The sequence below is a fragment of the Podarcis tiliguerta genome (genome assembly GCF_965153285.1).
Source record: "Podarcis tiliguerta genome assembly, chromosome: Z".
Classification (NCBI taxonomy): Eukaryota; Metazoa; Chordata; class Lepidosauria; order Squamata; family Lacertidae; genus Podarcis; species Podarcis tiliguerta.
This window is the reverse complement of record NC_139553.1, coordinates 9,702,163-9,725,661: the sequence shown is the minus strand read 5'-3', so window position 1 is coordinate 9,725,661 and position 23,499 is coordinate 9,702,163. Positions and strand designations below refer to the sequence as shown.

Genomic DNA, 23,499 nt, shown 5'->3' with positions numbered 1-23,499 from the left:
AGTGGCTCCACTCTGCGGATGGGAGCTCTGGACCTGCAGAAGACATTAATTGTTTAATGATTTGATGCTGCAGCACACTAGTGGCTCTCTTGTTAGCATGCCACCAAAAACCCCTCCAAACCCAAAACCCTGCAAAGATCTCACGGTAGTATGCAGAAGCAAAAATAGACACACATGTACAATGATAAAAATGTGCCCATAAGTTCAGCCACCACTGATTGACCAGTTTAAAGCAGGGGTGGGTGACCTCAGGCCCAGGGGCCAAATGCCCCCTCCCCAGCATCCCTTTTTAGCTCTTAGCCCACACCCCTCATTGGCCTTGCTTCAGACCCAGACGATCTGGAATGTGCCCCTCAGCTCTGATCATGCTCCTTGCTTGCCTGGATGAAGGACAGAAAGGGGTGGGTGAATGAACTCCCATTCATTCCTCCACCTTCTTTTGCCTCTAGTCCTGCCCACCACTAGCATGTGGCCCTTCAGAGGCTACTCAGAAGTAAATGTGGCCCCCAGTCTGGAAAAGATCCCCAACCTCTGACTTTTAAAGGTTTTAGGGAGTGTGAATTATTGTGCATTATTTAGTGGCTGTGAATCATTTTAGCTCACTTGTGCCATTTGGGAGTTACTGGAGTAGATTAATCAACTAAAAGCTTTTAAGCTGATTAATCAGTGGATCCAGGAGCCAAGGTCACACTTGCTTATTTTATGTCTGTGATTCAGGTGTGCTACCCTCTTGGGGGGTGGGAAAGTATATAGGAAAGACAGCTTTTCCTTCTAGTGATGGGCAGTGGCTTTTGTTTGTTATATTGCTCCCAAGGATGCAAATCCGGCAGAAGTGTGCATTTAAATCAAAATTATAGGGTATGTGTGAAGTACCCCACTGCTGTGACCTTTAAAAAGCAAGTCCTCAGACAGTTGGTGCATGCATGCAAAATGTAGATCTTGGAGGGGTCGGTTCAGTGGTCTCCCTAACTAGAAACATTTATCTTTCTAGCTAAAAGCGCACGGAAACGCCGTTTATCTTCCCACCAGATTTATCTACTTACTACCCCAGCTCCTGCCAACCTAGAGGTTCAAAAGCACATCAAAGTGCAAGTAGATAAATAGGTACCACTCCGGTGGGAAGGTAAATGGTGTTTCCGTGTGCTGCCTATTTATCTACTTGCGCTTTAATGTGCTTTCGAACCTTACATCCATTCCAGGGGTTGTCAGCACTGACTGTCAGCCTTCTCCTTTTCTTTAGTTTCAGTGTTGCCCTTGTAGAACTCAAGCAGGGAGGAGGAGGAGGAGGAAGGCAAACCTAAAACAAGCTGGTTCCTTCTGTCATTGGCTCTGATGCCCCCTGCTGTTGGGCTCCCTGCCTTCCATCTCACTAGGCTCAGCAGGCACCAGCTGCCGCCGGAATAGACAATAGGAGGCAATTCTTTTTAGGTGATTCCACTTGCATTAATGGCATTGGTGGCTGATTCCTGCAGGCATGAATGCAGATAGGCGTCACATCATGCTGGTTTGGAAATGAAGAGGAAAGCAAATTTAATATTTTTTAATTTTATTTTAAATCATTTATAAACCACTATTATTATTTTTTAAATGATGTACAATATAAAAACAACCAATACTGGCTGGGGTTGATGGGAACTGAAGTCCAACAACTTCTGAATGGCTGCAGCTTCCCCTTTCCTGCTTTAGCAACTACTCCCATGTTGTCTCGCTTGCTTCTATTGCCAAAAGTGTGTGTGTGCGCGCTCCCGTTGCATATGTATATGTAAAGATAAAGAGTAAAGAGTAAAGGGGCCCCTGACCATTAGGTCCAGTTGTGACTGATGCTGGGGTTGCGGCGCTCATCTCGCTTTACTGGCCAAGGGAGCTGGCGTACAGCTTTCAAGTCATGTGGCCAGCATGACTAAGCCGCTTCTGGCGAACCAAAGCAGCACAAGGAAACGCCGTTTACCTTCCTGCCAGAGCGGTGCCTATTTCTCTACTTGCACTTTGATGTGCCTTTGAACTGCTAGGTTGGCAGGAGCAGGGACCGAGCAACGGGAGCTCATCCCGTCGTGGGGATTCAAACCGCCGACCTTCTTATTGGCAAGTCCTAGGCTCTGTGGTTTAACCCACAGCGCCACCTGCATCCCCATATGTATATGTACACCAGGGTAACTGGCAGAATGAGGTGACAACAAGGCTTTCAAGCACACCTCTCTCTCCATCCTTCATTCAAGCAAGCAAGCCAGAGGCATTATCACAGGTCAAGGACACAATCCAGCCAGGCAAAAGCACTCGTGTCATTAAGGAGGTGGAGCAAGCCTATTGAGATGTGTGGCCTGGGGAAGAGTCTCAGGGGCCAGACAGAGAAGATCAGAGGACCACATTCAACCCACCTGGGCCTGAGATTTCCTGTGCCTGTACAAACTATGACACTACACACACATACAGTCAAAATTCCTGCCTATATTTTGCTGTGAGTTGCACCTGATGACCCTTTGACCGCCTTCCAATTATATTACTCTGTGTGGGGTCTATCCACAGGTGCAAGGCTATAGGGTTCTCTAGGGCTCTTCATACAGTGCTCTCTGATGAGCTCCTGCACTTCAGCATTTTACCACTACAGCCACTGAAAAATATCACCTATCATCATATTAACTGGTCAAGGCATTGGAAGTGCCACCAGCATAAATCCTATTAGCCAGGGGAAGCACTTTCTCTTCACATCTTGCCACGGTTCCGCTGCATGCCACCTGATTCATTGCACCACCATGCCAGCCAGAGCCTCCCTTCATCAGTACCACAATAAATCCACAAGGGCAGGATTGTTCCACTGTGCAGCTTTGTCTAGGGGGGGCGAGCGCGTTGTGTGCCTGGGAGAGGGAAAATGGTACGTACTTCCCGCTCTCGACCCAACTGCATTTCGAGCAAAGGATTGCTATGAGTGAAAGAGGAGGAAGAAGAGAGAAGAGTTATTGCTGAAGGGGGAAGTGAAGGCAGCCCCCATCTCCGAAGAAGCCTCCGCGATGGCCAGGGCAAAGCTGAAGAAGTCGCCATCCGAGAGCAATGCCCACCAGAAAACCATCCCGCCTCTGGCAACGACCGAGGATGTCCCGGGGGTCAGCCCCTTGCTACCCGCGCGGAGGCTGGGGTCCTTGGGCAGCGAAACTGGACACAGGTACTGCAGCATTGCATGCCTCAGTGTGGAGATGACCACCCCCCGTAGTGGACCTCGGACATAGCGAATGGGTTTATTGGAGCAAAAATGTGGAAAATTGGATTCCCCCCCACCTTTATTGTAAACCCACACCCATGCTCCTTAACATCCCAAACCTGTTTTGTTTTTCCCTGTGGGAGGAGGGGGTGCCATTATTAACTAAGACCAAAGATTCCAAAACAACCAAACCCGTATGAGATTCAAATAAACATACAAAACTGCTGCATGCCAGTTATTGAAAATCCCGAAAGCGTGACTTCAGCCCCTGTTAACTTGCAGTGTGCATTAATCTGTGCGAGGGGTGGGGGGTTGCCGAAGCCCTTTCCCCCAGTCTTCCCAATTTGTGGTGTGTGCTATTATGCACCATCTTTGGAATCTGTCTGGAGAGGCAAGAGCACACGGTTTGGAAAATACACCCCTTTGCGTAAAGAGCCTTCCCCCTCTCGCGCTCACACCAAGGTTTTGCATGCAGATAAAAGAAAATTAACCAGAGGAAATAATCAAATCAAAAATGCAACACTATCTTCTGGGTACACATCTGTTAACAGGCAAGGGATGGGCAAGCCTTTTCGCCGAAATCGGCAGGTGTTTTTGCATTTCCTTTGAAACCGTCCATTTCACTTGGGCGGTGGGGCGGGCGGCTCACAGCCTGAATGAATGATCCCAGCATTGCAGATAGATGCAGGACCGAGTTCTCCGCTTTACCTCTGTTCCATGGCATCCCTTTTCCATCCTTTCTCTTATATCCATCAATCCTTCCACAGCCCGCCCACCGGCATGCTCTGTCTGTCTGTCTGTCTTCTCTAAATCTTGAAACACCGTATGTACTGCATATATCGCTGGATTGTAAGGCGAGCTGGCGCCTTTTATTCATTCCCCGACTGCGAAGGGGCTCCATGTAAACAAGGCAGTGCATGAAAAGGATTGTCTAATTAGGCGGGTATTTCCTTGTTAGGGGAGGGGATCTACCTGGTGTGTGTTTGCGGGCGGGCGGGCAGCGGGCGGGGGAACAGCAGGGGCACATAGAAAAAACAGCTGTGGAAATAGCAGGTCTTCTTCTGCAGGGCAAAAAGGCACCTAGGTACTTGTTTGCTTCTCTGAATGGATGAGCTCAGGCTGGTGGACTGATCTTGGCAAGGGTGGCGATGGACAGGTGCCAGCAGCAGGGCTGAGTACCACTTGCAGCTCCTCTCTCCACCCCCCACCCCCCCTTGAAGCAAAAGTCAGCCATGCATTAGGTAGCAATGTGTATTACTTCACTGACTTCCAAATGCGGTAAGCCAGTTTTGCACCAGTTTTGGACCTTTCTGGTCATTCTGCTGAGTGAGGCACAGGAAATCTACCCAAAAGAGGGAGTTGGAAAGAACACCACTTTTCCAACTTCCTCCTTTAGCTCTAGGTACCTTTCAAGGCAAAACAAGGTAAGTTCCCTCAACACCTCATGACCAAGGGGGCAGTGAGATGCAGAAAGCTCCAAGTTTTATAGACACTAAGGGAAGACCCCAAGTGTGCCCAAGGACCCCAACAGATGCCTAATTGCTGACCCCTGCTCTGATGTAATGTGTTAATTGTGCCATGAGACTGCACTCCCACAATGAATCAGTCCTTTAATGAGGGTATTTTATGTGACCACCAATTTTTTGAATAGGGAATTCTACCTGCTGAAATTGTATTTGTGGCTGGTTAAGGGGAAACATCTCATTACCAGGGAACCACTACTGAAAAGGCTCCCTTACTAGAGGCTACACTGCCTCACTTCATTAGATGACTGTGGTGGACGTGGGGAAGGCTCTCTCATGAAGAGTCTTGAGGACTGGACACTTCGGTATGGGAAGAGATGCTCCTTTAGGCAATCTATTCCCCAGCCATTTAGGCTCATCGTTGATACATTGACCAAAGCTAATAAAAGGACTAGAATCCCATTGGTGGCCATTACTGCTTCTTCTGGGAGTGAATTCTAATAATTTAACTCTGCATTGTGTGAAGAAGTACCGTATTTTTCGCTCTATAGGACGCACTTTTTCCCCTCCAAAAATGAAGGGGAAATGTGTGTGCATCCTATGGAGTGAATGCAGGCTTTAGCTGAAGCCTGGAGAGCAAGAGGGGTCAGTGCGCACAGACTCCTCTCGCTCTCCAGGCTTCAGGAAGTTATCTGCAAGCCTTCGGAGCGAGGTGGGAGTTCCCGCCATGCTCCGAAGGCTTGCGGATAGCAGCCTGCAGCCTGTTCCCCGACCTGCTCTTGAACGCATCTTGAATGCACCTTGTTTTAGAGGGGGAGAACAAGAAATTTTTTTCCCCTGTTCTCCCCCTCCTATGGTCCGGTGCGTCCTATGGTCCAGTGCGTCCTATAGAGCAAAAAATACGATGCTTTCTTTTGTTAAGACCTACTGTGGATTCAAATACTAGCTAGGGCAGGCCTTGGATTAGGGAGACCCTGAGCCTGATTCTGCTTTGACATGCACCAGGTGGTATTGATGTTGTCATTTCCTCCCATCCTGTGAAGTTCATAAAAGTCAGTGGGGGTAACCTCACATATGTACTTTTGGGTGGAAGTTATGGGGCACAAGAAGTATACTGTATAATTAATAACCCCACAGAGCCTGGTTCCTTGTGATTCTACTTGGAAGACATGCTGTTCCTGGGCTAAACAGGTAGGGCTGCCATGTGTCCTTTTCCCCCAGAACATGTCCTCTTTTTTAAGGGGTAACATTTCTGTCTGGGTGGATTTTTTAAATTTGCCAGAATTCTGGATGAGACATAGACATAACTGGTGGTTGATGACTCTTCTCTTCTCCTGCCCGCCCCCCTCTGCAATATATTGGTGCTTCTGTAGCCCACATATAGTTAGGGGCATTTAAAATCACAGTTGCAATAACATCCTCTTTTTTGCTCTTCAGAATATGGCAACCCTAAACATGGGTAGATAAAATCCATGTCAACAGTACTTTGGAGGGCTATGGGCTTTACAGTAGGGGTGGGGGACCTCAGCCTTCCAGGGGTCTCCATCATGGGACTCCTTATGGCCAGAACCTTCACTAGTCCTTCTTCACCACCTCTCTGCCTTGAGCCATTTTGCCTGACTGAAAAATGTCCCCTACCACTGCTTCATAGCGACCACTGTTCCCACTTTTGACCCAGTAGATTTCCTCTTGTTTTTTTAACTCTTTGGGTTCTCCTTTTTGGAAGGTGTGACACTGGCATGCAGTTTTGAGTGCCACATATTCAAGGGGGCAAGAATGGGCAGAGATAGAGAGCCTGGGTGTCCAGGGCTGGTGATGCTAAAGCCTGCTGCATCACCTGTTGTTAGCAGTATCAAGAAGTGTGAGAGACAGCAGAAGGCCCCTGTTTCAATCCCCAATGGCATATCCAGGTAGGGCTGGGAGAGACACCTGTCTGAAATCCTGGAGAGCCACTGCCAGTCAGTGTAGACAGTACTGGGCTAGATGGACCAATGGTGGGACTTATTAGAATGCAGCTTCCTGGTTTCCTAAGTGATCTTTAGGTAAGGAGCCGACCATTAGGGGCTGCCCTTCCAGGTCCTACATTGGGTGGAGAACCTCAGGCTCAGGGGCTGAATGTAGGCCTCCAGGCCTCTCCATCTGGCCTCCAGAACCCTCCCCAGGCAACCCACTTCATTGATCCTACTTCAAACCCTCTTTGAGTGTTTTTGCCTTGATGGAATATGCCCTTGAACTCTGATCAGGCCTCTTGATCACCTGGATGGAGGACAGAGAGAAGCATGTGAATGTATGGAGGAGGTAGCCATACATTCTGTACATGCACATTTATTGCTCTGCCAATGTTTGCTTTTGGCCCCACCCACTGCGGGCATGTGGGCCTCCCCCAAATGTGGAATATGACCTTTGGGGTGATAATAAAGCCAGCAGCTGAATTGAATGCATGGAACAGAGACCTACTGTGGGTTAGGGGCCTGCAGTGATCCACACATCCCCCCCCCCATTCACCTCCTGAGTAGCCTCAGCAAGGCAGCAGGACAGGATGGAATTCCCTCTTGGGCATGGCAGATATTTTAATTGAGATCAATTGGTGTGGCATGCCTTGCCATGAATGGGTTTAGGAGTGTAGTGATGCATGAATAAGCTTAAGAGTGGGGTAATCTGTGAATGGGCTTAGGAGCAGGGCAATGGCATCTAGAATTGCTTGTACTCTTCCCCAGCATTCATGTCACATCCAAGCTCTCTGCTTCTGAAAGATTTTCACACGGGTTGGAAAGGCATGACTAATGCATTATGCCCTCTAGGAAGTGCATCCCAGGTATAGGCAGGCATAGGGATATGCTGTTGGCAGAGCTCCCAAAACCAGCCTGTTCTTCTGTCTGTGATTGCATCCCAAAGGTACGGACTCTCAGGCGGGCTGATGTCACTGACTGTCCTTACAAAACACCAGTTCTAATAAGGGGGTGACCAGAGAAGGACCAGGAATTAGGGTGGTTGTGATCCCTGTTTTACAGGAAATGAACCTCTATTTGAAGATCTGGCAGAGTATGGTCCTCTGAAGAAGTCCTTTGTTTTGATGGATACTCCAATCCAACTCCAGTTTTATAAAGATAAAGACCCATCAGAAAGGGAGTCTAGGAGCCTTGAAACTGCCTCATCACCTGGTTAGGATCTCACCTGGTCAGTCTTCCCCACTAGGCTAGTGAGATTAAATCACACCAGCAGTATTTTAAATTATAGTACTTTAAATTATAGTAATTGAGCTATATCCAGTCCTACTCAGAATAATTAACAGACTTAGACCAATTGGCTTCAATTAGTGTACTCTGAGTAGAACTTAATTGGATACAACCCATTATATTTAAATTTGTATCTATTCATATAAATTAGCAAATTGTATGGTGATCTTTGTCCCTTTTCTGCCTCTTTCTTTTTTTTGGGGGGGGGGGATGTGGGGAGATGTGTCAGTGGCCACCCTACTAGATAAATTGATAGAGAATGTTTAAAAAAGTAAAATGAAGTTTTGTCACAGCACCACTCATTACTGCATTAGTCAATTGAGACTTGCATGTATGATGGGTGATCCCATATTTAACATCATTGAGACAGTGTTCTTACAAGCCTTTGTCATCAATGCAGACTTAACGGTGTCCATTCATGCATTCAGCTGCAAGTTATCAAATGCTCAATGATTGGTTGAACTGTACCAAAAGTTCCTCACTCAATTTTTGGACTGAAAGTAGTGCCCCAAAATTTTCTCTTCCATAAAAACGCCAAAAAAAAAATTCATTGCTGCTTCTGGCCAATAACAGCCACTGTTTCTGTCTCACATCCCCCCCCCCCCCCCAGTTCTGCTTCTCCTTCCTGGATGGCACCGACCTATTAGAGATCACGCAAAAAGAGTGGTAGTGCCAACAAAGTTTAGTTTCACAGGGCAATTACTGAGGTAGAACAAAGGCAATGAGAATGAGGCCCCACAGCACTGCTGTCACTCTGAACAGGCAAACACAGTCTGAAAAATGAGAATAGTGGAGTTGCTTTTCACAGGGCACAGTCCTAACTTACCTCTCCGCACCACCACAGTGGTGGGGCTTTGCACATCTGTAACCCCATTGCTCACAGCAGAAAGTGGGAGGCACAGAAAGATAGCAAGGGCAGCAGAACAGGCCCAGCCTTTCCTCTTCTTGTGCTGCCAATGGCCATTCTTGTGATGATATTCCCATCTACGCATTTAACAGGCAGGAGCGGAGGTGGTGCACCAACAGGGCTGATGCTCTTGCAGTGATGGCCAGCAGAAGGCCAGCTTAGCTGGGGGAGTTGGGCAGAAGGACACTTCCACCTAATCCACTACAGTGGTACTTCGCGTTAAGTACAGTGGTCCCCCGCAAGACGAATGCCTCGCAAGACGGAAAACCCGCTAGACAAAAGGGTTTTCCGTTTTGGAGGTGCTTCGCAAAACGAATTTGCTATGGGCTTGCTTCGCAAGACGAAAATGTCTTGCGATTCCTGGTTTTTTTCCCCCCTCCCCCCTTTTTCCCAAGCCCCTAAGCCGCTTAACAGCTGTTCACTAAGCCGCTTAACAGCTGATCGCTAAGCCGCTTAACAGCTGATCTAAGCCACTTATCAGCTGATCTAAGCTGCTAATAGCCTTTTAGCAGCTAATCCGCTAATCCCTTAAGCCTTTAATAGCTGCTAATAGCCGCTAATAGCCGCTAAACCGCTAACAGCGCTAATCCGCTAATGGGCTTGCTTCGCAAGACGAAAAAAACCGCAAGACGAAGAGACTCGCGAAACGGATTCTTTTCGTCTTGCGAGGCACCACTGTACTTAATTTGTTTCGGAGGTCCATTCTTAACCTGAAACTGTTCTTAACCTGAAGCACCACTTTAGCTAATGGGGCCTCCTGTTGCTGCCACGCCACCAGAGCACAATTTCTGTTCTGACCCTGAAGCAAAGTTCTTAACCCAAGGTACTATTTCTGGGTTAGTGGAGTCTGTAACCTGAAGCGTCTGTAACCTGAAGCATCTGAAATCCGAGGTACCACTGTAGTTGCTAAAAAGTTTGCGAAAAGTGTCCCATGTTAATCTCAGCCCTAATAATTGGCTGATGGAAAATCAAGGTGCCTGCATGGAGGTTGGTCTCTTTGTGTTTGTGTTTATTTATTTTATTTCTATACCACCCTTCATCCAAGAATCACAGGGTGGTTTACAATATAAAAACATAAAAATACATAAATACAAAAAACAACAACACACCCCACGGTATTCACAAATATGCACTCACTCAGTGTTGGAGGGGGTGGGGGTGGGTGTACCAGCTATTGCTTTAGGCTCCCTCCCTCCTACCACATATTAACCAGACTTGTCTTTGGCTTCTCTGTTTTGCACTTAGGAAGCTGCCCCCATAGAATTTTGATTTTTATCCTAGGCATATCTTTGGGCAATATAATCACTCTTCCCCCCACCTTGCTATTCTGTATCCAGCCCAATTGCTTCCAATGCTGTAATATACATAGCTGCCTTGCACCAAGTCCGTCAGTGCATCTAGTTCAGGGCATCCAGCCCACTACTGCGTACACTGACTGGCAGCTGCTCTCCAGGGTTTCAGGGCGGCAGCGGGGGGGACGGACGGACCGACATTTCCAGTTCTACCTGGAGATGCTGAAGATTGAATCAGGGACCTTCTGCATTCAGAGCAGGTGGTCTGCCACAGCCCCTTATCACAGCCTTAATGAGCTGTACACTGGGGCATATTCACCTTCACCTTTAACCTTTCCATTTACTTTCTTTGCTTTAGAGACAGCCATCTAAACAACATGCAGAATAAAGTGGCTGAATTCTGGACTGGACTGCTTCAGATTACAGGATTATGTGGGGGGTTTTTTAACCCACCTCCCTTATTAAGGGATTTTAAAGGACACTTCTATTTATTAAAATATTTATATGCCACTGTATCACAGTGATTTACACCAATATAAAACCATAAAAACAAACAGTAAAATCATAAAAAGTTAAAGGCAAAATAATTAAAAATGAACATCAGTAGACCATGGGGGGAATGTACTCTTAATTCTCTGCAGAGGCCTGGTGGAATGGAAAAGTTTTCAGCAGGTGTTAAAAGGCTCCTGCTGAATCTCTATTGGCAGGAGGTTCCACAGGACTGGGCCAAGGACACTAAAGGCTCTCTCGTTGTTTTTTTGTTTTTTTTAATAAGATATTTATTAAAGTTTTCAATATATTACAAAAATTAGAGAAGAAAAATAAAAATAAAAAAGAGTAAAAAAAAGAAGAAAAAATACAAAATAAAAACCTTTGAAAACAAATCAGTCTTTCCATTTCATATTTTTCATTTACTTGTTTCCCCGACCTCTCCACACCTCCCCTTCTTGCATTCCAATTCAGTTGGTTAATTCAGCAAATCCTTTCCCTCTTTAATTTTATCTTAATCTTTTATCTTAATATATTATAGCTTTAAATTATCACCGTTAAAAATCAATTTTTACATATTCCTTAACACTGTTGCTAAAAAATCCCGCTTAACTTCAATCCAGCATCATTCTAACATTCATTAATTTTACAATGTTTCTGTAAGTAGTCTTTAAATTTCTTCCAATCTTCTTCCACTGACTCTTCTCCCTGGTCTCGGATTCTGCCAGTCAAAGGCTCTCTCTCTCTCGTTGTTGTCAAATGAGCCTCGCCATCTCTGGGAGCAGCTAGAGATGCTCCTGCAGATGATAGAAGGCTTCAGGCGATCTCTGAAGTCTCCCAGACCCAAGATGTTCAGGGGGTTGTAAATCAAAACAAGAACCTGAAACTTGGATCGGTAGAAGATGCAGCTGCTCTAACAGTGGTGTCCCATGTTCTTGACCAGCAATCTGACTGCAGCATTCTGCACCAGCTGGAGCTTCTGAGCCAGATCCAAGGGCAGCCCCACATACAGTAATCTAGCTTCAAGGTTATCAGTGCGTGGACTGCAGTGGGCAGGCTATCTCCATCCAGGAACAACCATAGTTGGTGAACCAGATGAAGCTGATGAAAGGCACTCCTAACCACAGAGGACACTTGGGCCTTTAGTGACTATGCCCTGTTATATGCATTTGTGCACATATTAGAAGTGCAATTGTAAAAATTTGGATAAGTGCAAATTTAAAAGATGACTTGTTTAGGTTCTCATATTGTTCCAGAAAGTGCAAGTTAGGAGGTTTGCCTTTGAATGTGAACCAGATCAAGCTTCTCCCGGTCTCTAGTCTTGATCAGCTCAGTCTGGGTACCAGTGCTTCTTCTACTGTAAGAGATGGTTTTTGGGTTTTTTGTTTTTTTTACTGAGACGAATCTTAATGTGATGAATAGAAGTAAGAAGTGAAAAGAAAATCCATCTTGCGAACTGCTCCCAGGAATACAAATTAGTTTTCTTCTATAAAGAACTCAGAAGAACTGATTGTTTGAAAGCATATGCTGTTTTTATCACTCCACAGATCACACATTTTTAATGTCTCACCTAAAGGCACATAATGGAGAAAGAAAGGGAGTAAGTTGCACAAAAGTGTTGTAAATAGAGGAGACTCAGGGTAATGCTGTAGGTCATTGGTAGAGCATCTTCTTTGCATGCAAAGGTCCCAGATTTAATCCCCACTGGCACTCTCCAGGTAAGACTGGCAGAGATTCCTGCCTGAAATCCTGGAGAACTGCTGCCAGTCAGTGTAGACAATACTGAGCTAAATGGTCCAATGGCTAAGTAAGGGCTGTAGCTCAGTGTAGCTCTGTTTCGCTTGCAGAAGGTCCAAGGTTCAATCTCTGGCGTTTCTGGTAAAGGCTGGGAGAAATCTCTGCCTGAAATTCTGGAGAGCCACTGCCAGTCAGTGTAGGCAATCCTGAGCTGGTTTGACTATAGTCTGACTCAGTATAAGGCACATTCCTATGATCCTAAATGGCAGGGCAAAGTATAGACTAGATTATCCTACACCAGAGGGCTAAAGTCTTCAACGAGAGAGTGTGCCATCTGCAACATTTGCGTGTGTATATCAGCACAGGACAAAAGTGTCGAGTTTTGCTTCTCACAGTTCCTGTAGTTACCAGTCTTCAGTTCAGCACACACCACAACACCATTTCTTTTAAGTGCACATGAAAACCCATACTTATTTTCATGCATATGCCTCCTGATATACCGTATTTTTTGCTCTATAAGACTCACTTTTCCCCTCCTAAAAAGTAAGGGGAAATGTGTGTGCGTCTTATGGAGCGAATGCAGGCTGCACAGCTATCGCTGAAGCGAGAGGGATCGCTGCACTGTGCTCCCTCGTGCTTCCTGGATTCAGAATATTTATTTTCTTGTTTTCCTCCTCCAAAAACTAGGTGCGTCTTGTGGTCTGGTGCGTCTTATAGAGCAGAAAATACGGTAGTAATGTGCATATTCCCCCCTCCCCCCAAATATTTTCCCCTCATCTAATGAGTCACATTCAACTAATCTTTGCTCAGTTGAAATGAATACACTGATGGGGGGACAGGGGGCGCATCGCCCCTGGCACCATTGGGGAGGGGGTACCATTGCGGCCGCTCCCTGGACATGCACCGGACACCACACACCCCCCACGGGTGGTGCACCACGCCCCTGGGATGCATGCCACGCCCCCACGGGCAGCATACCACACCCCCAGGAAGCACACCATGCCCCCGAGGCAAATGTGCCATGCCCTTGGGACACACGTCCTGCCCCCAGGGCAGCGTGTCACACCCCCGGGATGTGTGCCAGCCATGCCCCCGCCTGCTCTCCACCCCCGGTGCCGGAGCATGCAGCTTCGCCACGGAATGAATAGGCCCAATTAATTTGAAATTAATAGGCTTGGTATACCGAGGGTTGCATGCAACTCAGTTATGCTCAGATCAGATGCATTGAAGTTAATGATCTTAAGTTACTCATGTGCAGTAATTTTAGTGGATCTGCTCTTAGTAGCACTAGCATTGGCTATAACCCTAAATTAGTAATGTTGATTAATTTCAGTGGCATTGGGCCTTTTGATATGACTAATGTTGTATGCAACTCAGTGCAATATTGTTCATTGTATTCACAGTGCATTCTTATGCAAACTTTTCACAATTCTCAGAATGTTTTAACAGTCAATCTGTCTTCCCAGAGAACTGTAGCTCTCAGAGGGGACTAGGGGGTCTCAGTACCTGTAACAAACTACAGTTCTCAGGATTCTCTGAGGGGAGGCTGTGGTTATTCAAAGTGGTACAATATCATACCCTCCAACATTTCTCTGATGAAAATAAGGAGAAATTATTGTTCCATTATTGTTATTGTTATACCCCACCCATCTGATTGGTTTGCCACTGGGCGCCTTTCAACATATATAAAAACATAATAAAACATTAAAGATTAAAAAAAAAACTTCCCTATGCAGGGCCCCTTTCAGATGGCTCAGGGGTGGGATAACTCCATACCCTTCAACATTTATCTGATGAAAATTGGGGTGTCCTAAGGAAAAGAAGGACATTCTGGGGTCAAATCAGAAACCAGGACGGCTTCTGTAAATCTGGGACATCCCTGGATTATAGGGACACTTGGAGGGTCTGTAATACTGCTTTAAATGTACGGTGCAGATGGGGCCTTAGTCTACTCTGAGTAGGGCTAACACTGGCTACAACCCATGCACTCAATTTCATTTAGCGGGGCCACTACTCAGTGGTAGAGGATGTGCTTTGTATGCAGAATGCTTTGCAATGGATTCCTGTCAGATTATTTTTTTAAGGACCATGTTAAAATAACCAGTTAGTAGTTATGGGGAAGGCATCTACTTGAGACCACGGAGAGCTGCTGCTAGTCGGAATAGATGGGAACATAGGAAATTGCCTTATACTGAGCTGGACAAGCAGTCCATCCAGATCAATATTATCTACACTGGCTGGCAGAGGCTTTCAAGGATTTCACACATTAATTCCGCCCTAGCTGCACCTGAAGGTGCTGGGGGCAGCAGATGTTGAACATGTGGCCTTCTGTATGCAAACAGGTGCTCTACCACTCAGTGGTGGAGCTTCATGCTCTGGCATGGGGGGCAGAGAGCAGGTGGGGGGGCTGGCGCGTGTCCCAGGGGTGTGGCGCACTGCCCGCAGGGGTGTGGTGCACGTCCTGGGGGCATGGCACACTGCCTGCGGGAGCATGGGGCCCAGCGTGGGCAGGGAGGCAGCTGCGATGGCACCCCACTGGGATCAAACTGCCGGGGGCAGTGTGCTTCCCACGCGCTCCTCTTCCTCCGCCAGTGCTGCCACTGAACTTCAGTCCTTCCTGCTAGATAGCAAAGTCCAGAAAAGGTATGAAATGGTATGAGACAGCTTCCTATGTTCTCATGCAATTTCTACAAGTTGCTGAGGAGGAGGAGATGGAGTGTGGAAGGGCTTGGGAGCTTCTTGAAGGTATCTGATTGGCCACTTTTGGAAGCAGAGATGCTGAACTATGTGGACTTTTGGTCTGATCCAGGAAGGCTCTTCTCCCTCCTCCTCCTCCTCCATCATCTTCCTTTTCTTTGCTCCTCCTTGTACTATTTATCTATTGGTTTCAGAATCAGTTGCCAAAGCAATTTACAATATGAGTGGTGTTGGACCATGTCCCTCCTGCATTGGTCTCTACAGCCACAGCAGGCGCTGCGACCTTCCAACAGCTTGACCTCACCCCCAAGGGAGCTTTCCTCCATTGTCTCCCGAGAAGAAAGACACATGCCAACCAATGGTGTTGGAAGCAATAAGCAACACCCTTGTACTATTAAATAACATAGTAGAGAAAATAACCTCGAACCTCGAACAAAGGAAGCTGCCTATCTCTGAGTCATTAGCTCATTTAGCTCAGTATTGTATATGCCGACTGGAAGTGGGTCTACAGGATTTCAGACGGGACATTTCCAGCTAACACAGCGGCCAGGGATTGAACCTAGGATCTTCTGCATGCAAGGCAGATGCCCTACCATGGGGCTACAGCCCTTTCCCCCAATCAGCAGGGATCTTCTTCTGGTCTTACTTAAGACACCCACTATTTCACATAATTTGCATACTGTAGCTGCTAAGCCATATTAGGGTATTTTCTCCAAACCAAGATTCTTCAGGGGCTAGAGAGTCTGTGTGTGCCCCCTGCAGTTTTCTCCCCCTTCTGTGTGCAGTACCATTCTGCATCTGTCTCAATATTGCTTTAGTTTCCTTCCCCTTGTAACGCTGCCACAAATCTAAATTGAGCTCTTTGTGTGGGATGCGAGTCCTACAGATGTCTGCCGATTCATTTTCCCAGTGTCTGCCTGATTAATCTTGGGCTGCTCCTGATGATGGACTGTTTGAAAGCACACGAGGCATGGCAAGGGAATGGCTATGCGCCTTGATGCAATTTCGGTGGGCTTCCAAAATTTGATCTGGGAAACTGATGCCCAGCTTTCTCTCATTCTGGGATTCCTTGCAGTTGTGTTTGGCTTGTTTATTTGTTTGTGTGTGTCTTTCTCTCTGTGCAAAATAGGACATCAAAATGGCCCTTACTGCTCAAATGTACTCAACCTTAGAGCCAGATGTAGCCCTTTAGCACAACCCAACTTTCGGGTTTTTCTTTAGGAAAAAAAAAGCTCAGCAATTTTCGGAGTCTTCCTACTTTTGAGGTGTACTTTTGCTTTTTGAAATATGACAACCCTGTTCTATATGCCCAAGCCACCCTTTGCCATCATATTCCCCCTGTCATGGAAATCTGGAACCCTCTCCCAATGAGTAGGAAGAAGTGTAGGGATTGTGGGGGTGTGGAATTCTGCTACACCCACATTTAAAAGCAAGTCTATCCAATTTACACCTACCGGAAAAAAATATGCGGATTGAAACATAGCCATCCTTTGAAAACCACACTTCTGCAGATCTGCAGTGCCTTTCCTTCCGTGTGCTAGTGTAAAGTATGCCTAAAAATGCATATTGTAGTGGAACATCACATACAGAAATGCATTGCATTAGGAGAAATTGTTATGCAAAAATATGTGCATTTGGAATAATTACATAAGAAATGTGTATATTAGGAGAAAATTGTACTGAAAAGGTAGTGAATTTTCATGAAAGGAAAAAGAAAGCAAACTAATGTGGAAATTTGAAGAACTAAAAGTAAGTTTGGGAAAGTGAGAAGAACTGAAACTGACTACTGTACATAAGTCTCCTTCTCTTCCTCTGACCACATGTTTAACCAGGGTTTATAACCCTATGTAACATGTGCTCAGGGAGGGTCAGAGAGGAAAACACCTGCAGCCCCCCCCCCAAAGTATATTTTTGTGTGGGAAGGCTCACTGGAACTCCCTGCCTATTGATGCTAAACAGGTGTGCCCTTTAATTATTTGCTGGAAACTCTTCTGTTTCCAGACAAATTATTTCCTTACCTATATATGTTTTAAATGTTTTACTAATTTCATATTTGCTTTCAATGCTGGTTTTGTAGTCTTGTGTTGGGCATCCAGTGCTTTTTTTCTGGGGGGACACGGGGGGGACACATACCCCTAAACATTTTGTGGGGTTCGAATCCCCATGACCGGGTGAGCTCCCGTTGCTGGGTCCATGCTCCTGCCCACCTAGCAGTTCAAAAGCATGTCAAAGTGCAAGTAGATAAATAGGTACCGCTCCAGTGGGAAGGTAAATGGCGTTTCCATGCGCTGCTCTGATTCGCCAGAAGCGGCTTAGTCATGCTGGCCACATGACCCGGAAGCTGTACGCTGGCTGCCTGGGCCAGTAAAGCGAGATGAGCGCCACAACCCCAGAGTCATCCACAACTGGACCTAATAGTCAGGGGTCCCTTTACCTTTAGGGAAATGAGAGTACCCCTAAAAAAATTTTGTTAATAAAAAAAGCACTGTGGGCATCTATTTGTGATTTGCACCCCAGAATGTTTATTCTGGAAGCTAACCTCAAATCTTTCCAAGGCTGTTTGAGATGGTGTTTTTTTATTGCTTGCTTGCTTGGTGCTTATCTTTTTCAAGGCCATAAAGTGCCGGCATGTTAATGAGTGATATTGTCTAACCCAGCAGGAGGAATTCTGCAGAGTTGTTTACATTTTTCACTAAGGGCATATTAGAAAGTTCTACTGCTGGGGTTGGGAACCTTTTTCAAACGACCTGCAGTGCTTATACTTTTTGGACTACAACTCCCATCAGCATGGGCCAGTATGGTCAGTGGTCAGGGATGATGGGAGATGTGGTCCAAGGGAGGCTGCATTACACAGTCACTTGGCAGATACTGACCATAGAAAAGGAAGCATCGGAGAAGACCTGCTAGGTCAGGTCACATGGCAAGGTCTGATGATACTCATCAAAGCTTGCATGCAGCCCCCAGAGGGTTACAAAGAAGGCAGGGGCAAAAGTAGGCAATATTTCATCTGGGTCAAAGACCTGGTTGGGCACAGACACACTCAATGCACTTTTGCGCACACACACACAAACATACACACAGCCTGGGAGCCTCAATGGCTTCACCCGGGGCAAGAAACCTGGCAAGCCTCCCTGGCCTGTAGCTACGACTCTGAAGGGAACATGGCCCCAGTGGCGTAGCGTGGGGGGTGCAGGGGCGGCCGGCCGCACCGGGCGCAACATCTGGGGGTTAGGGTTAAGGGGAGCAAATCCACGGGTTAGGGGGCGCAAATCCACGGGTTAGGGGGCGCAAATTACTTGCCTTGCCCCGGGTGCTGACAACCCACGCTACGCCACTGCATGGCCCCCAGAAGAAAAATGATTTCCCCGCCTTTGGACTGCAGTTATCCATAGACTGAACCCATCCCCACCTTGATTCATGCATTAGTACCATTGTTAATTAATTCTCCCCTGAACGATTTGTTCATTTTATCGCAAGCACAGTAGTAGTTATATTCTGCATAAGAATTAATCTGAAACTTGTTGCATGCATAAACAGGCCATTACTTACAGTGACAACAGCAGAGGATGGTAGCATATTAGGAATGCAGATCTGGACAAATGCCAGGTAATGAGCCGAAGTGGGCCTATTTGCGTCGACCCAGGATCCATCCACTAAGGCAGGCCTAGATTGTCCTGGGTCAGAACAGGTCCAACTGGAGCAATGTGGATCTAGCAAAAGGAGTGTGGCTGGGTGCCAGCGGATGGCGGGTTGGGGCTGACAGCATGATCGTCTTGCCTGATAGTACATTTAATTGGGAATTAAATAACCTGATTAAAAGCGTCTGTAACCTGAGGTACCACTGTATACCGCTTGATTGTAAATAAACAAAGTGGTTTACAAAAAGATAAAACAATGATTTAAAAGGTGTAAAACAGTCAAATGCTGTAATAATAAAGATTAAAGTCCATAATAAACTAAAAAAAAACCAGATGAAAACACCTGTCAGCATCCTACCTATCTAGATAGGATTGCTTAAATAAAAATGTTTTTAACAGGTGTAAAAAACGTACAGCTAAGGAGCCTGCCTTAATAGGCAGGGAGTTCCAAGGCAAGTGTCCTGGGGGGAAAACGGGTCATGCTGTTCTTTTTCTCATGAAAGAATGGTGACCATTTTGTACACTGTGATCTCATACGATTCCTCATGCCCCAAAGCCCTTTCTTTGGGACCGCAATCTTGGGTGGTGTCCCAAAATGTGTGGTTTTGGGTGCCATGCCGGAAAATGCACTTTTTTGCGGGGTGGGGGGGGACATGGCATGAAATCACACGAAATTATGGCATACACAATGGACTCTAGCAAGAAAAAAGGAGGAGGCAGTCCTGGAAGTTTGTGTCCCTCCCGGATTTTTTGGGCTGTGGTATGTACATTGGGTATGGAGGGTATGGTATTCTCTGGCACCTGTAACAATGCCAGTTCCACAGACTGAAAAAAATGAGTGAAGGTATATGGGACAAGCGATTTTACAGGTAAACATGTCCCAGGCTCTATATGCTAATAGTAACACCTTGAACCTGTCCCAGTAGCAGGTCTCTGAGCAAAAGTCTTACAGGCTAGCAGCATCTCACTCCTGCTGCGGCTTCTCGTTGGCCCTGTTTTTGCAGCCTGGTATAGGACTGCTGAGGGACGCGGGTGGCGCTGTGGGTTAAAGCCTCAGCGCCTAGGGCTTGCCGATCGAAAGGTCGGCGGTTCGAATCCCCGCGGCGGGGTGCGCTCCCACTGTTCGATCCCAGCGCCTGCCAACCTAGCAGTTCGAAAGCACCCCCGGGGGCAAGTAGATAAATAGGGACCGCTTACTAGAGGGAAGGTAAGCGGCGTTTCCGTGTGAGGCTCTGGCTCGCCAGAGCAGCGATGTCACGCTGGCCACGTGACCCGGAAGTGTCTTTGGACAGCGCTGGCCCCCGGCCTCTTTGAGTGAGATGGGCGCACAACCCTAGAGTCTGTCAAGACTGGCCCGTAGGAGAAGGGGTACCTTTACCTTTACCTATAGGACTGCTGAATCAGGACCCAAAGATCCAATAGTTTGGGACACACAGTTGGCAGTCTCTTGATGCCACCTCTGCCCATCCACCTCCCACCCCCTTCGGTTCATCCCTATGTTGTAAAGCCAAAACAACCCAAAACCAAATTTCTTTTCCAGGAACGTGAAATCCCGCAGACAGCATACATTAAGCGAATGAATACATGAATGTGTGTTTAATACAAATTCTGCATCATTTATCCGTCTTCCATTAAGTCCTGGGTGCAAATGAGGAGCTGTGTAGGGGCTCTGAGAGCTGTAACCCACCCCCCACCAGCCTCCTAGTAGTTTGTTTGGGTGCCCTCTAACTCTTGGTTGATCATAGGGTAACTTCAGACCCTCCAAGTGTCCCTATTTTCTAGGGGCAGTACCCGGATTTACAGAAGTCGTCCTGGTTTGTGATTTGATCCCATACAACCTTTACAAAACACCTGAGAGAAACCCTGTATAAGGAGGTCTTTTAATGTTTAATATTTTATTATGTTTTTATATATGTTGGAAGCCGCCCAGAGTGGCTGGGCAACCCAGTCAGATGGACTAATAATAATAATAATAATAATAATAATAATAATAATAATAGAATAAAGGTAAAGGTAAAGGACCCCTGACAGTTAAGTCCAGTCGCGAATGACTCTGGGGTTGCGGCACTCATCTCGCTTTACAGGTTGAGGGAGCCGGCGTTTGTCCGCAGACAGTTTTTCCGGGTCATGTGGCCAGCATGACTAAGCCGCTTCTGGTGAAACCAGAGCAGAGCACGGAATGCCGTTTACCTTCTCGCTGGAGTGGTACCTATTTATCTACTTGCACTTTGATGTACTTTCAAACTGCTAGGTTGGCAGGAGCAGGGACCGAGCAACAGGAGCTCACCCCGTCGCAGGGATTTGAACCGGCGACCTTCTGATCAGCAAGTCCTAGGCTCAGTGGTTTAACCCACAGTGCCACCCATGTCCCAATAATAGAATAGTATGTTCCTATTTTCAACAGGAGAAATGTTGGAGGATATGTAACTTGCTCTTTGCTTAAAAAAAAAAAAAAGAATGTTGAGGAATTCTCAGATTTTGTTGAATTCTGCACCTATTTACCACATCCTCTGCTTTCTCCTCCTGTAAAATTGTGACACCCCTGCCTCACTGCTTCTCCTTTTGACTCTGACGGTTTTGTAGGTGGTGCTTGATTAGCAGGTCAGCCAGAAGTTATGCCATTGCCTTAGTCAGTGCTTTTGCCTGAGATGCCATAAGCACCACTCACATCATAAACATGGCTTGTTGAGTTCCATGGAGCTGTATAATTCCTCTTAAATGGAAAGAATCCCCAGCAGGGTCATGAATAATCAATGCACGATCCAAGGCTGTGAGTTTCTAAGGTGTTTTATTTGTTTGTTCGTTTACATCAAGAGCACCATAGTGTTGCAGACATTTTGATTATCCAATTTCAGAGCAAAGATGAACGGAAAAGAAATGACAGTGTGTTCTGGCTTCACAGTCTGCATGGCAGATACATGCACCCGTAAAAACTAATCTTGTTTAGGCCCAAAGCATGCCTCTCCCTCTCATATTTCAGGTGAGCTACCCAGGCAGTCTAAGGGATGCAGGTGGCGCTGTGGGTTAAACCACAGAGCCTAGGACCTACCGATCAGAAGGTTGAATCCTCGTGACGGGGGGGGAGCTCCTGTTGCTCGGTCCCTGCTCTTGCCAACCTTGCAGTTTGAAAGCACATTAAAGTGCAAGTAGATAAATAGGAACCACTCCGGCGGGAAGGTAAGCGGTGTTTCCGTGCGCTGCTCTGGTTCGCCAGAAGCGGCTTAGTCATGCTGGCCACATGACCCGGAAGCTGTACGCCAGCTCCCTCGGCCAATAAAGCGAGATGAGCGCCGCAACCCCAGAGTCGGTCACGACTGGACCTAATGGTCAGGGGTCCCTTTACCTTTACCCAGGCAGCCTGGGTGTGCATCCCCTTCTCTTATCCTTTCTGCCTGCCTGTCTGTCTCATCCTTTTGATCTGCTCTCATCTGGGACTACCTCAACTCTCTCCATTTGAATCCCAAGTCAACCTGAATCAGCTCAAATCAGCTCAATTCACCTGGAGCCAGCACACAGCCCTAATTTATTCCCCACACCTTTAGTCAAAAAGGCTGTCGTTAAAGCTCAGAAAAATCAGTACTTGTCCTCAGACTCATTAAAAAGACATAACACTTGAGGAAATAGGAATGAGGAGAGAAACACAAGTTTAAGAATAAGTTCTTATAACACTTATTAGTTCAGTCTGGCTACCCATTCTTTTCTCACTCCTCAGCGTTCCCAGCCAATCATGAGCCACATTAAGATCAGTAGCAGTGTGCTTTGGTTAGGGATGTCAGAGAATTCCAAAGAAAGTAGAAATGGGAGTGGAAATTGCTGGCATTCGCTTATACATCCCATGTCAGGAATGGAAATCAATCCAGCAAATGCTGCATTGCTGTTCTTGCTTTTAGCCAACAAGTGATATTATATTATTTATTATTATTATTATTATTATTATTATTATTATTATTATTATTATTATTAAAATTTCTATACCACCCTTCATCCTAGGATCACAGGGTGGTTTACTATATAAAAACACAAAAATACGTAACATAGTAACAAACAAAACAATAACACCCCCACCCCATTTAAAAGGCCATTGATTGTTTAATTAGCCAATAAGTAATTGATTGCACTTTCTTTTGCATTTTCTTTAGCACTGAGATGAATGGGGTGGAAAAATATAACAGTAATATAACTTACACATCATATGATTTTGCCTCAGTGGACAATGAGATGAATGATGTGGTTTTAGGCAGAAGACGAACTGCAGTAGAATGGAAGCTGTGTTGCATGCAAAGAATGCAAGGTGGAGTGGGAAATGATGCCTTTTCTTGCTTCCCTAGTCCTGGGGGGTTTAAATATTCTCTTATTGGTTTCTGAATATTGCAATTTCTAAGGTCCAATTTGTGTCCATTGATTCTTTTCCATGGGACTGTATTGATGTCACTGGTAGATTAGTCTAGGTCTAGGAAGATGTCTCAAGCATTTGATGCAAGCAACCATTTGATGCAGAAGTCCTGAAGTGGAAAGTATGCATGTGTGAATCTAACCTGAGTGTTGGTTCTTTCCATGTATCTTAGAGAAGGAATGCAGTTGGCTTGCTGCTGTTTCTCTGTTCTAGGGGGATTTTTTCTTAGTGCCTTTTAGCTCTCTCAAGAATCTCCATTCCTGCCAAGTACGAAGTTAGTCTCTCAGATGTAAATTCCCCTGGAGAACTGAGCATTGCTGATCTGAACTGCTGACCTGCAAGATTCCAAAGCTAATGCTTTTCGCTGCTAGGAAATTGCTTTCATCACAGCAAGAACTTGCAATAATGGCAAATGCATGCATTTTTATTATTGCTGTGTTTTCATTATTTATTT

General features: G+C 46.2%; 1 protein-coding gene and 1 long non-coding RNA gene across 16 annotated transcripts in view; one reads left to right on the top strand and one right to left on the bottom strand.

The window, feature by feature from the left end:
• Positions 1–23,499, top strand: part of KCNT1 (potassium sodium-activated channel subfamily T member 1) — a 202,742-nt gene that overhangs the window by 81,606 nt on the left and 97,637 nt on the right. For 4 of the 15 annotated variants that reach the window (XM_083422880.1, XM_083422893.1, XM_083422881.1 and 1 more), the window contains exon 1: positions 2,855–3,157. The exons of the other annotated variants lie outside the window; for them this stretch is intronic. In XM_083422880.1, the coding sequence (XP_083279006.1) occupies positions 3,006–3,157 (152 nt within the window). In that variant the 5' untranslated portion in view covers positions 2,855–3,005. Of the gene's footprint in view, positions 1–2,854; positions 3,158–23,499 lie in introns of those variants that run through there. 15 annotated transcript variants of the gene reach the window in all.
• LOC310669367 overlaps positions 1–23,499 on the bottom strand; it is a 235,446-nt gene that overhangs the window by 162,217 nt on the left and 49,730 nt on the right. The window lies entirely within an intron of this gene.